Below are 12,855 nucleotides of genomic sequence, written 5' to 3'. Positions count from 1 at the left end.
AACTGGTATTGAAAGAATACTTAGTCTTTACAAACATCAGTCTGACTGAAACACTAATACTGAGCAGAGTTTAGTGTGTAATGTAAATGATTTTATCCAAAACAATACAGGGGCACAGTTGATCAACAGTGGATAATGTTATCACAGCACTGATATGAAGCTGTATGGACACAAATGACCCCCCCACCAAAAAAAAAAAACAAAACACATTCTTTAATTCAAAAGTTACTTTTTCCAGTAATGCATTACTTTTTGGTGTAAGTAATCAAAATAACTGAGTTACTTTACTGTGAGCAAACTGTTAACTACTGATAATGTACGTCATAATAAATACAATTTAATGCTGTTTGAATAGTTTGAACGAGAAGCTAAAACTACAAGCGTAATTCAATGTGTCATATTTATAAACAATTTCATTATATTTGTATTTATCGCTGAGAAGACAATGTATGCAAGTAATTTAAAATCCAACAGAAATAAAATTACTATGTGTCCATTTACTGTGGAAAAAATAAATCATTACAATTTAGACCAAAAAAATAAATAAAAATCACATGTCAGCTGCTCTATTGGAATGTGTGTGGTCCTTAAAAGGACCGTTGTTTTTCTAACACTGATGTAACTGTTATTTAACCTCCAAATCCGTACAGAGTGCGTCCCTGTCTCTTCAGGGCATAAACCACATCCATGGCGGTCACAGTCTTCCTCTTTGCGTGTTCAGTGTAGGTCACAGCATCACGGATCACGTTCTCCAGGAAGACCTTCAACACACCGCGGGTCTCCTCGTAGATCAGACCGGAGATACGCTTCACTCCACCGCGACGAGCCAGACGACGGATCGCAGGTTTGGTGATTCCCTGGATGTTGTCACGGAGGACTTTACGGTGACGCTTAGCGCCTCCTTTACCGAGTCCTTTACCGCCTTTACCACGACCGCTCATTGTTGCTATAGAGATGATTCTAGACGAATGTGACTCAGCTATTTTAGCAAAGGAACTTAGCTCTGAACTGAGGACGTGATAGTAGACAGGGGGAGGGTCTTTTCGTCCTTTAAGAGCGTCATAAACAGCTCTTTACTACCATCTTCTGGCCACAATATAAAAACACTTCAAATTATATATATATATATATATATATATATATATATATATATATATATATATATATATATATATATATATATATTCATTGTCACTGTTAAAACCTGAAATTAAAAATCCACTCACTGTCATCAAAACACACCATATAGCGTAAGGTAAACCACTTCACCCTCATTATCTCTCTTACTATATTTCTATATACATGTATTTATTTATATATATATATATATTTATAAGATTTTGACAGATCAGTTTAAAAAAAAAACCAAAATAATAAAAAATCCAATATATGCTGACATTGGAAACCGCACTTCGAAAATGCATATTGTACATATACATTTGCACTTTTTCCATAACTGATTAGATTTAGAAATGAGTAAAGACATTTTTTAAGTGAATTACATCCAGTGGAGCATCACATTTAAAGTATGCTAAATGTGATAATTCCATAGAGATTTATATAGAATGACCTTTGTTTGGTATTAAACCTCTGATTCAGGTTATAGAGCAAAAGGGCGGGAAAAATATTGATTTAAGATGTACCACAATTTCATATTGTGACAATATTAAATATCAAGTCAGTAAATGTCTTGTGCTAAACAATGAAAAGGGCTTCTTTAAATTTGATATTTCCTGTACAAGGAAGCAGATATCTATTATTTTTATTATACTTGGAAAGCTGTAGACAGATGTATTTGTGTGCGATATCCGATATTTTACAACTCATTTGGCAGATATCTTGGAGCGATACCAACAGATATCAAGTATCGGTAGATAGGCTAATGTCCAATACTTAATTTTAAAGCTGATATTAGCTGATACTGACAATGCGTTGATAATATCGTGCATCATTAATGTATGTGTGTGAATACATATTTTTTTAATCCTTGTTTTCTTTTTCCCCCCATTTCTGCATTTGTGGCGTCAGGTCTTTTTTTGACTAATAAACATGTATAATCTTAAATGAAATAAACAGGATACAACTTAGTAAGGCTTTTATAAACACAACAGTGATGATTTAAAAGGTTAAATGTTTGTGAATAGTCACAATTGTCAAAATGTTTAGGGTTAATAGTACTTTTAAAATTTAAGAAATAATACCTGTGGGTGTTAATATTGTAAAGTATCACAACTTCTGTTAATGTGAACTTTTAACATTTACTGTTTTTAGAACCAATATATCAGTGACATCTACTTTAACAGATACTTTTAGACTTTTCTTTAGCTATAACTTGTATTATTTAGTGTAGTTTAAAAAAAAAAAAGTGATATTAATTTTGTATGAATAAAAACATTTTTGTCATAAGGAAACAGGAGCTCTTAGCTGACCAAGTGGTGGCTCTTAAAAGAGCCTTTGTTGGTGATAAACCATAGTAGAGATGTTCACTTCTTCTTGGCTGCTGCCTTCTTAGCTTTGGGCTTGGCTACCCTCTTAGCAGGAGCTTTCCTAGCTGCAGGAGCTTTTTTAGCTGCAGGAGCTTTTTTAGCTGCCTTCTTGGGGCTCTTCTTGGGACTCTTGGCGGCCGCTTTCTTGGCCGCTGCTGCAGGTTTCTTCGCCTTCTTGACTGGAGTTTTCTTTGCTGCTGCTTTGGGCTTTTTGGCAGCTGCGGGTTTCTTAGCTGCAGGTTTCTTCACCTTGGCTGCGGCTTTCTTTGCGGGTGATTTCTTCACAGCAGGCTTCTTAGCTTTGGCCTCGGTGCTCTTGGCCAGTTTAAAGGATCCAGAAGCTCCGGAGCCTTTGGTCTGAACCAAAGCACCTTTGGCCACCAGGCTTTTAATGCCCGTCTTTATGTAAACGTTCTTCTTCTCCACGTCGTATCCTCCAGCAGCGAGAGCTTTCTTCAGAGCAGCCAGAGAAACTCCTTTCTTCTCATTGGAAGCAGCCACAGCGTCCAGGATTAACTCACTGACTGCTGGACCGGACTTCACCGGTTTGGCTGCTTTCTTCTTGGCGGGCTTTGGTGGAGCAGCGGGAGCGACTTCAGCCATTGTTAAAGTTCTCTTTGTCCGTTTGAACGAGTTAAACACAGCGGGACGAGGATAGTGGGAAGTGTGAGCAGGAGGCTGGACTTAAACCCACCATGAGAACCGTAGAGACTCAACTCAGGCAGCAGAGCGGCTCTACTTGTGTTTTCTCCTTAGTGGAAAAACAGTTCTAAAAGAGAATTTAAGCAAAGTTACTGACTAATAAAAAAAGGATCTCATAACAGACATGTTTGTCTTCATAGTCACTTCATCTCCAGCTTTGATACTTTCTGCTTTTTTTACTGAGACCTCCGAAGCTCAGCGAGTCACCGCGGAGATCCACGACTTTTTCTCCTTTTTACCTTTAAAATACTTCAAGACGCAACAAAGCTTCTTCAAAATATGTTTTCCAACTCAACAACATGTTAGTTCAGCCATTATTAGTGACTAAATCCTCATGTTTATTATATATTTGGTATGAATTGAAGGTTTGTTGTGAGCAGCAAACACAGTGAAGGAGGTGAAAGTCTGTTGTGTGAATGGATTGGAATTTATTCAACAACAAACAGTTTAAACCTCATAATATTTTTACCAGATGAAATAAATATTTCAATTATGACTAAACCAAAGTATTAATAATAATGACCAACCAAAGCATTAATACAGGATAGAACAAGCAGTTTGTGTAATTTTGATATTTTATTATTGCCAGTAGTTTACAGATTGGTTCAATAAAATCATTGTTAAAGACAAGATGCAGAATAAATATTTGAAATATACATACATATATAGACATGGTTGCAATCTGCATTGTAAACATGTTTGCAATATTTCTCATGACATGTTTAAACAATCCCACACCTTTCTGTGTAGTCTACATGATTTCCTTGTGCTTTTGTGTAATTTTATTTTAACTTCAACGTCACTGTGAAATTATGAATGTTTAGTTCATAAATTCACCTTGCAAAATATTCGACAATAGCAACGTAATAACGGTTCAACTATCATTCTGAATTAAAAAAAAAACAAAACAAAAAAAACGTTATTTATCCTGGGTTCATTAGAAAATTATAATAGATTATAGCCATCATTTGGAATAAAGATGCAAATGAAAGTGTACATTAACAAAATACATGCTACATAAAATAGTGAATTGGTTGATTTCTGGGGCTTGGTTTACATTTACATCATCAAACTGAAGACCAATATTTGTGAACTATACTGTATCACAAGCACAAAAAAAAGCTTTGTTCAATTTTCCCAAATTTTGTTATTTCGAGTAATTATTTTTGCATTACTTCCCTTTAATTTATGGCAGTAAAATACAGGATGAAGCTGTTCTTTGGTTTCAACAAGTAAACACAATTGAATTGTAATTGGAAAAATGTAATCAAAACTGAATTGTAATTGAACACCTTCAGCTGCAACTGCGGACATTATGGCACATAGTCAAATACGTCACAAAAACAGTCAGTTGTCAGAGTGCCTTTAGTGTGGTGTGTCAGTTTGTGACTTTGGCACACAGATCATGGGTTCACGTCCCAGTGATCTCATTAGAAACAGCTTGGGTCAGCACTTTATAACCATAACATGGCAGGGCAGGGCAACTCAAATACCCTAAAAGTCAAATGCGGCACGAGCACTTCTTAATAAGTCATGTATTGACTGTGTAGTGGATAAGTCTGTGGAAACATGTGGCATTGAGTTGCTGTCCACAAGTACCAGACACAATATAATTAAAATATGAAGGACAGTGATGGGAGAAGGGACGAAAAAAATAGTTTACCTTTCCAAAACATGAAAATGAGCAACAAAATTAGTGCTTAAGTGTTTTACCTAACCCATCCAACATATTTACTTCCACTTATTGTAATGTGTACAGTTACCTGTATTTGACTTATAAGGTCTTGTTATGATATGTGTGACAAACACCCACAATCAGTAAAGTATAGGTTTTTTTTGTGGAAGGCTATCACAAGACCTTAAAGATTACAGTAAATATGAGCACATTAACACCTTAAATCAGAGGTAAGGCATAAATGTGAAAGAAGGTTGGGTTTTTTTTTTTTTCAGTAAAACTATCAAAATCCTCAACACCAGCGCAAATGATAAACATTTAAACTGGGGTGACATTGAAATAAATTACTCTATTTTGTATTTTTTGGATTAAACGCATGCAAGAACAGATGACAACCTGACACAAATGGAAAAAATAACATGTAGATACTGTAGGAAAAACAAGGTAGTAATTGCTATTAGTTTATCATAATTGCATGTTTTAATAATTATTAAATTTAAATGTAGCATATTACTGAGGTAAAAGGTGATGCAGCTCTTTGGTTTGATGTGTGTGGCTCTTAAAAGAGCCGTTGTTGTTGAGTATTGCTATTAAGTGTTTAAGCTCTCTCTCCACGGATGCGGCGGGCCAGCTGGATGTCTTTGGGCATGATGGTGACCCTCTTAGCGTGGATGGCGCACAGGTTGGTGTCCTCGAACAGACCCACCAGGTAAGCCTCGCTGGCCTCCTGCAGAGCCATGACGGCGGAGCTCTGGAAGCGCAGGTCGGTCTTGAAGTCCTGAGCGATCTCGCGGACGAGGCGCTGGAAGGGCAGCTTGCGGATCAGCAGCTCCGTGGACTTCTGGTAGCGACGGATCTCTCTCAGAGCCACGGTACCGGGCCTGTAGCGGTGAGGCTTCTTCACTCCGCCGGTGGCCGGGGCGCTTTTACGGGCAGCCTTGGTGGCCAGCTGCTTCCTGGGAGCTTTACCTCCGGTGGATTTACGGGCGGTCTGCTTGGTTCTGGCCATAGCTCAAAGTGTCTTCTCGCTTCACCAAAAGAAATGAGTGAGTTACAGTGGAGCCGAAGCTGCTTTTTAACCCTGGGACAGGCTTGTGTAGCGGCGCGTGGCTGTGACGTTCCGGCTGCTGATTGGTCCATAGTGTGCGCAGCTGATTGGACAGAAGTCTGTTCAAACTTTATCTCAGACTGAGCGGGAAACAAAGACTTTACCGGATTTAATTTTTTCACTATTGAGCACATCTAGTAATAAACCACGATTTAAGGCATTTCCCTAAAACATGTGCCATTAAATATTTAGGGGAAAAAAGCATGTCTGGGTTGTTTTATGAGGACCCATTGTAAGCATTTTATTCTTAAATATATAAAGAAAAAGTATTGTTTTATATAATTTGTTATTTAATGCAGGAACCAACAATAGAACCTTCGGAGAGATTACGAGAGAAGGCAAACTGTTTTGTGATAAACTGACTGTTTCCTCTGGGTATTTGGTTGAAATGAAATGTTTTCCTGCCCAAGAAAGAATATTTAACAATATAAAACTATTTTAATACTGTTTTTCTTGAGATGTATCATTTAGCATCGGACTGCTCTGCATTACTGTAATATATCAGTTACATTTATTTTCATGTCTGCATTCTCAATGTAAATATAAGTATTTGTTGGATTGTTGTCCCTTTATATATTCTACATTGTCATGTGTGGAGCAGAGAATAGTGATTTTGAATCTCTATTTGACTTGTACATACAGTGCATTTTACAATATGTTTGACTTTGAACAGAAAACTGCTTAAATAATTAAAGCTTTTCTTCTTTATGTAGAGGGCAGCAGTAATCCATTGGTCAACAATGAGCGCAGTTTATTATTGTCTCAGTGAAGTTGTTTCGTATTTAGTCAGTTAAATTCATTTTTAACGTGATGGTACATGAACCATTTTTAATAAATTCAGCAAAAATAACCATCGTGTTCCATGTGAACATGTAATAAGAAAGTAGTGCTCATTCAGAGTATTTGAGTGGCTCTTACAAGAGCCGTTGTGTTGTATAATTCAATGGTGGGTCTTTACTTGGCCTTGGCAGCTTTCTCAGTCTTCTTGGGCAGCAGCACAGCCTGGATGTTGGGCAGCACACCACCCTGAGCGATGGTCACTCCACCCAGCAGCTTGTTGAGCTCCTCGTCGTTGCGGACAGCCAGCTGCAGGTGACGGGGGATGATGCGGGTCTTCTTGTTGTCGCGGGCAGCGTTTCCAGCCAGTTCCAGGATCTCAGCGGATAAGTACTCCAGCACGGCCGCCATGTAGACGGGAGCACCGGCACCGACACGCTGAGCATAGTTGCCTTTGCGGAGATGTCTGTGGATACGACCCACTGGGAACTGAAGACCAGCCCTGGATGAACGGGTCTGCGCCTTAGCTCTGGCCTTACCTCCGGACTTTCCTCTGCTGCTCATTGTTAGTTAATGTTTCTTCGTGGTATCAAGAAGAATCTGACAAATATTGCTCACAACCACTGTTCTTATACACACTATATGCAAAACATGCTGCTCTAGTCTCTGTCTGCGATCGGGGCGGAGCGCTTTATTGCATAACTTTGATCTCTTCGAAGAGAACAAACAACGTCAAAGAAAACAACAAAAATATTTCTAAATCTACCAAACTTTTTATTTATTAATAATAATCATAATAATAAATGATCATTGATTTGATGTAAAAGCACCTTTCAGGCCACCCAAGGACACTTTACAATAAAGCCAAATAATAAAAATAGTGCTATACATTATAAAACAGAATAACACAAAAAGAAAAGACAAAGGAACAATGTTGGAGAAATCATTAAAAAAAAAAAAAGTCATTAAAAAATATTCACTTTTCATTTACGAACAAAAAGCTCAATATTAGATTCAAAGATGAAGGGGAAAAAAATCACGAGTTGATTTCTTCATTAACAGCATTTGTGCACAAATACCAAAGACAAGTATTAACTCAAAAATGCATCAATAGATTTAAAAGCACCCTGATAGCACTTTCAAATATCCTGAATACGCATCTCAGTAGTTTCCTTGAAGTCGTTCTTGAATTTATAAGTTATTTTTGCTTCCACATAAGAGTAAATTTAAGTTTGTCATTGTATTAGTACTACGTGGCGCCACAGAAAGTGTGCAAAATGATTTTGTTTCATCTGAAATTCAGGGTCAGCACTTTTTTCTCATGGGTTCAATGAAACATTCATCAATGAAGTATTGCACAGAAGGAAGTACTACAAGATCAGATGTAATGAAATGTGTAGATTGATAATAGAAGTAGAAAAGTAGTTCAGGTAATAATGCTCAGTAGTTGTAGTGGGTGGCTCTTAAAAGAACCGTTGTGTTGTTGTTTAGAGATGTTCCAGGTTTACTTGGAGCTGGTGTACTTGGTCACAGCCTTGGTGCCCTCAGACACAGCGTGCTTGGCCAGCTCTCCAGGCAGCAGCAGACGCACAGCAGTCTGGATCTCCCTGGAGGTGATGGTGGAGCGTTTGTTGTAGTGAGCCAGACGAGAAGCTTCACCTCCGATGCGTTCAAAGATGTCGTTGACAAAGGAGTTCATGATGCTCATGGCCTTGGAGGAGATACCAGTATCAGGATGGACCTGTTTCAGCACCTTGTACACGTAGATGGCGTAACTCTCCTTCCTGGTCTTTCTCCTCTTCTTTCCTCCCTTACCGGCGGCGGTCTTACTCACTGCTTTCTTGGAGCCCTTCTTGGGCGCTGACTTGGCGGGTTCAGGCATGTTTGATCACAAATGAGGAATATGAGGTTACTTCATCACATCTACTGTTTTTATACAAGCTCTATGCAGATCATGTAATGCTGGTGTCTGTCTGTGATTGGCTGGCTCAGAAATGTGGGTGTGACTGTTACAAACCAACCCCCACTGACCCCCCCCCCCCCCCCTCTTTTTTCATCACAATTATTGAAACTTTGCCTTTCTCACTCAGATTCTATCAATTTACATTATTTAATTCTGTTCATAATTTGATGCTATAATTATTTAATTCTTTGTGCAAGTCTGCTTGTATTAGTTTATACAAAAACAAAACTGCATAAATGTAATAAAATAGAAACTTTTCCAAACTTGTTTAACCGTAATAGGCCATGTGTTGCTTAGATCAGTGTTTCTCAAATAGGGGTACGCGGGTGGCACTACAGGGGGTACTTGAGAGAGAGAGAGGAACATGAAGTGGCTATAAACTATAAATCTATTTCCTGTGATTTATTTAGTTTTTGTAATCCTCCACAAGTGTTTCTATTTTTATTTCCTTCAAATTTGCCTTTAACGCCCATTAAATGACTTATCATGCAGTTAAATTCCTTACAAAACGTTGGCCTGTATCATATTGAAGTTAAAGAGCTATATATATATGTGTGTGTGTGTGTGTGTGTGTCTCCTTCCTTCAGCTGAAGCTTGTATTTGTTCAAAATGGCGCGCAGACTAGCGCGCGCTCCAAGCAAGAACAAAGAACCAAAAAACTGAACATGTGATCCTATTGTCAGTCTTTCAGAATCACTTCACAGGATATTTGTGGTAGATCTACTCTTTAAAGTGTTAAGATTTAGATATAATCAACAACAAAAAATAAAGCACAAAAAAAAAAAAGTTGTGTTAGAGAAGCTTTTTAAATACAAAAAATGAACACCAGTATCAAAATCAGTAAACTTGAAAATAGAGTGGGTAATGTAGATTTTATTAATATTTTTCACCTTTAGATGGATTTAAATGAAACCAAATCCGGAAATATATTACGTTTTAATTGTAACGGCAATGGTTTATCAGTGACATTGTGTGTACATATTTATTCGGTTAAATTCATATATTAAGACGTGATAATTTTGTAAAACATGGGTATAAATTCATAATTAGGATTAAAGCTCTTATATAGATGTGGGTGGCCCTTAAAAGGGCCGTTGGTTATTGATGATGAGACTACAAGTTTAACCTCCAAATCCGTACAGAGTGCGTCCCTGTCTCTTCAGAGCATAAACCACATCCATGGCGGTCACAGTCTTCCTCTTTGCGTGTTCAGTGTAGGTCACAGCATCACGGATCACGTTCTCCAGGAACACCTTCAACACACCGCGGGTCTCCTCGTAGATCAGACCGGAGATACGCTTCACTCCACCGCGACGAGCCAAACGACGGATCGCAGGTTTGGTGATTCCCTGGATGTTGTCACGGAGGACTTTACGGTGACGCTTGGCGCCTCCTTTACCGAGTCCTTTTCCTCCTTTACCACGACCGCTCATTGTTGCTACAGAGATGATACAACACGAATGTGACTCAGCTATTTTAGCAGAGACTCTTATCTCTAAACGAAGGACGTGATAGTAGACAGGGGGCGGATCCTTTCTTCTTTTGTGCATGTATTTGGAGATCAATTACCAGCTCGTTACTGCCACCTACCGACTCACGGCAGTAACAACAGGCAACAAGAGTCCTCCAGGCTCATTTTAGTGTTCATCTTTTTGTACCGAAACTCTAAAACACGTGTGTCAAAAACATGAAACACTTTGTCAGTGACCAACTTATTAAGTTGTGAATATCTCAGCTCCTCCAAATACAAAAAGTAATGTAAAATCCACAATATTTGCAGGGCTCAGTTTTATTTTTAATCTCCAATTGTTGAAATAATTCTTTATCCAATATTTGGCAAATTTTCTTTAAATTATTCCACAGATTTTCACCAAATTCCCAAAAACCAGGGAAATTAAAGTGCATTTACTGAACCCTTTGTAATTGGGTAAATAAAAGAGAAATTCATCATAATATATTTTTGTTTTGTTTTTTTCCTGATACATGCATAAGCCCCTTTACTTTTAACATTGTATTATTGTATCAATGGGCTTGGAATTTGACTTATTGACCTAAAATCATCCATCATAACATGTAATTTAAATATTTATTTATCTATTTGTTTTTGACATCACAACAGGAAAGTTTTAGTGTTTATATATTCAATTTTTTTTTTCCAAATTACATTGCTGTGTCATATTCGTCATGAAATCACAAAAGGCTTGGTTTAGAAAGACAAGATAAAACTATCAAATCTTGCTGTTGTTTGATTTTATTGTGAATCCCTGGGACCTCAAAATGTTGCACAATTAGCAGAATGTATTAATTTGTTTGATTGTAAATGTTACTGATTTTACAGAGATTGAATCTAAACACAGAACAAAATAACAGAAATGTAAAGTAAAACCAAAGAACATCAAGTGGTCACCCAAAAGACAAATGTCCAATCATTTGGGAAATTCGAAAAAGCACGTTCAGATCGGACAATTTTTTACAATGTTTATAAAAATGTACAACCCATTTAGAAATTGGGAAGACGAGGATTTGTTTTTAAATCTACATTTGTGACTGTTAATTATGTTTTTCCTCAAAATTAAAATAGAGTTAGGCAACACATTTATGTGGTTTTTTATACTAACGAGGAATTGCGTATTTCTGATCATCATTGGTTAAGCTGAACTTCCTAAACTTTTCCCATTCATTCTCTATGGTAATCCTTATCACTACGGATGTAATATATTTTTGGCCACTAGCCGGATTTTGAGGACGCTGTTGAGCGAGAGATAGAGAAAAAGAAGGCGGGCGCAATAGAAATTAAAAAACATCAAATTAACATTTGCGACTGTAATTTGTAATTTATTTATGTGTTTAATAGCTATTTTTTTCCATTTGGTGCTCGATAGTGTCTCTAAATTGTATTAGCCATAAAAAGTCCCGTATGACCGTCAGCTCCTCGTTAGTATAGTGGTCAGTATCCCCGCCTGTCACGCGGGGGCCAGCCGTGGATAGTTGTACCACACTGACAGCCAATCAGATTGCAGCATTTCTTGTCTGCGGTCCTTGGTACTGAATTTTACTTTTCCTGTCAATGGTGCTGAAATGCTTTGTTACTTTTCTAAATTTAGTTATAATATGTAATATTCCACTGCAAAAATTATATCTGTAATTAAGATTTATTTTCTGTTGCATTCAGAAATGAATTAAAAACAAATTATTTGACCTATTATTCATATTGAAAATAAGCTGACCAGTGCTTTGAAGATGGAATCAAGTGAAACAAGTTCTTTACTTAAAATCAGTGTTTTATTAAAAATACTCAAACATGAGCCTTCAGTATTAAAAGCTAAAACAAGTATAAACAGGTAAAAAAAACAAGAACAGGATAACTATGGAAATTATAGCTGCTGCAAAGTAATGGCACTGGGCAGAAGTTGCAGTAACTTGGTGCAACAAGAAGAATACTGAGTAAAACAAGAGGGAGTAAAAACAAGCAAGTTTAAAAATAAGTTTATGAGTAATAACAATCAGTTTTAATATACAAATGCTTGTTCATGTGGATCTTGTTGGGTTCTTTCTTTCTTACTATGAACTCCATTTTTTTTTTTTTTGTTAAGCGCTTTGAGATGACTTTGTTGTAATTTGCACTATATAAATACAGTTCAATTGAATTGAATCCTCAAAAAACAACATCAATTCGATATACTGTATATACACAAGAAAGAAAAAAAAACACTAAATCTATTAAAGTAATCAGTACACAATTTAGACACCTGACACTATGCCTGCATTAGTATTATGCACCAATTGTACCATAGTTTGAGTTTTGTGAACAGTGGGTGATTAAAATATGAAATGTATTAGGTGTATGCATAAAACGTCAGCATTACTACTTCTTTCCTTCTACTGCCCACCTCTCCTTTTCCATGCCATAGAATGATGAGGCTTGAAATTCCCTCCATGTCATTTCTTTCGTCATGCCTCTGTCTTTATATAAGGCGAGGACTTATAGGTGGGCAGTAATTGTATTTTCCTGAAACTCCTGGAAACCCTTTGTGTACATGTTTGCTGTTTGGGCCCTGCTTTAGCTCTGTGCGACAGAATCGGCACATTGTTCCCTGAGGTTGAGGGTCCGGGAGTTTCCTCTTCTTTTCAGCTTTTTCCTCCA

The 12,855-nt window shown here is 37.3% G+C and overlaps 5 protein-coding genes across 13 annotated transcripts in view; 1 reads left to right on the top strand and 4 right to left on the bottom strand.

The window, feature by feature from the left end:
• Positions 1-12,855, top strand: part of LOC114474330 (transmembrane protein 47-like) — a 49,524-nt gene that overhangs the window by 879 nt on the left and 35,790 nt on the right. For 4 of the 9 annotated variants that reach the window (XM_028464628.1, XM_028464602.1, XM_028464574.1 and 1 more), the window contains exon 1: positions 9,924-10,047. The exons of 3 other annotated variants lie outside the window; for them this stretch is intronic. The gene's annotated coding sequence lies outside the window, so the exon portion shown is untranslated. Of the gene's footprint in view, positions 1-9,923; positions 10,048-12,855 lie in introns of those variants that run through there. 2 more of the 9 variants (XM_028464610.1, XM_028464592.1) reach the window with 2 other exon arrangements.
• On the bottom strand, positions 323-10,151 carry LOC114479071 (uncharacterized). The gene is made up of 6 exons (XM_028472527.1): positions 9,838-10,151; positions 8,257-8,608; positions 6,930-7,214; positions 5,944-6,014; positions 5,544-5,874; positions 323-960 (listed from the first exon to the last, which is right to left on the bottom strand). The coding sequence occupies exons 1-6, from the start codon at positions 10,142-10,144 to the stop codon at positions 630-632; spliced, it is 1,677 nt and encodes a 558-aa protein (XP_028328328.1). The 5' UTR covers positions 10,145-10,151; the 3' UTR covers positions 323-629.
• LOC114474325 (histone H1.11L-like) lies at positions 2,484-3,120 on the bottom strand. Its single transcript, XM_028464553.1, has one exon. It carries the CDS (start codon positions 3,087-3,089, stop codon positions 2,484-2,486), a length of 606 nt encoding a protein of 201 aa, XP_028320354.1. The 5' UTR covers positions 3,090-3,120.
• LOC114474403 (histone H2A-like) lies at positions 6,448-7,337 on the bottom strand. Its single transcript, XM_028464700.1, has one exon. It carries the CDS (start codon positions 7,310-7,312, stop codon positions 6,926-6,928), a length of 387 nt encoding a protein of 128 aa, XP_028320501.1. The 5' UTR covers positions 7,313-7,337; the 3' UTR covers positions 6,448-6,925.
• On the bottom strand, positions 7,782-8,663 carry LOC114474416 (histone H2B 1/2). The gene has a single exon (XM_028464726.1). It carries the CDS (start codon positions 8,628-8,630, stop codon positions 8,253-8,255), a length of 378 nt encoding a protein of 125 aa, XP_028320527.1. The 5' UTR covers positions 8,631-8,663; the 3' UTR covers positions 7,782-8,252.

The sequence above is a fragment of the Gouania willdenowi genome, chromosome 2 (assembly GCF_900634775.1).
Source record: "Gouania willdenowi chromosome 2, fGouWil2.1, whole genome shotgun sequence".
NCBI classification, from domain to species: Eukaryota; Metazoa; Chordata; class Actinopteri; order Blenniiformes; family Gobiesocidae; genus Gouania; species Gouania willdenowi.
This window is presented reverse-complemented; position numbering and strand designations above follow the sequence as displayed.

What these genes read in the sequence shown, in the direction of transcription:
- LOC114474403 (XM_028464700.1), bottom strand. Translation starts at nt 7,312, where the DNA reads ATGAGCAGCAGAGGAAAGTCCGGAGGTAAGGCCAGAGCTAAGGCGCAG.
- LOC114479071 (XM_028472527.1), bottom strand. Translation starts at nt 10,144, where the DNA reads ATGAGCGGTCGTGGTAAAGGAGGAAAAGGACTCGGTAAAGGAGGCGCC. An exon ending in CACTCTGTACGGATTTGGAG is followed by an intron (nt 8,609 to 9,837) that starts GTTAAACTTGTA and finishes CCGCCAAGTCAG; the next exon opens with CGCCCAAGAAGGGCTCCAAG. An exon ending in CTACACAAGCCTGTCCCAGG is followed by an intron (nt 5,875 to 5,943) that starts GTTAAAAAGCAG and finishes AGACACTTTGAG; the next exon opens with CTATGGCCAGAACCAAGCAG.
- LOC114474416 (XM_028464726.1), bottom strand. Translation starts at nt 8,630, where the DNA reads ATGCCTGAACCCGCCAAGTCAGCGCCCAAGAAGGGCTCCAAGAAAGCA.
- LOC114474325 (XM_028464553.1), bottom strand. Translation starts at nt 3,089, where the DNA reads ATGGCTGAAGTCGCTCCCGCTGCTCCACCAAAGCCCGCCAAGAAGAAA.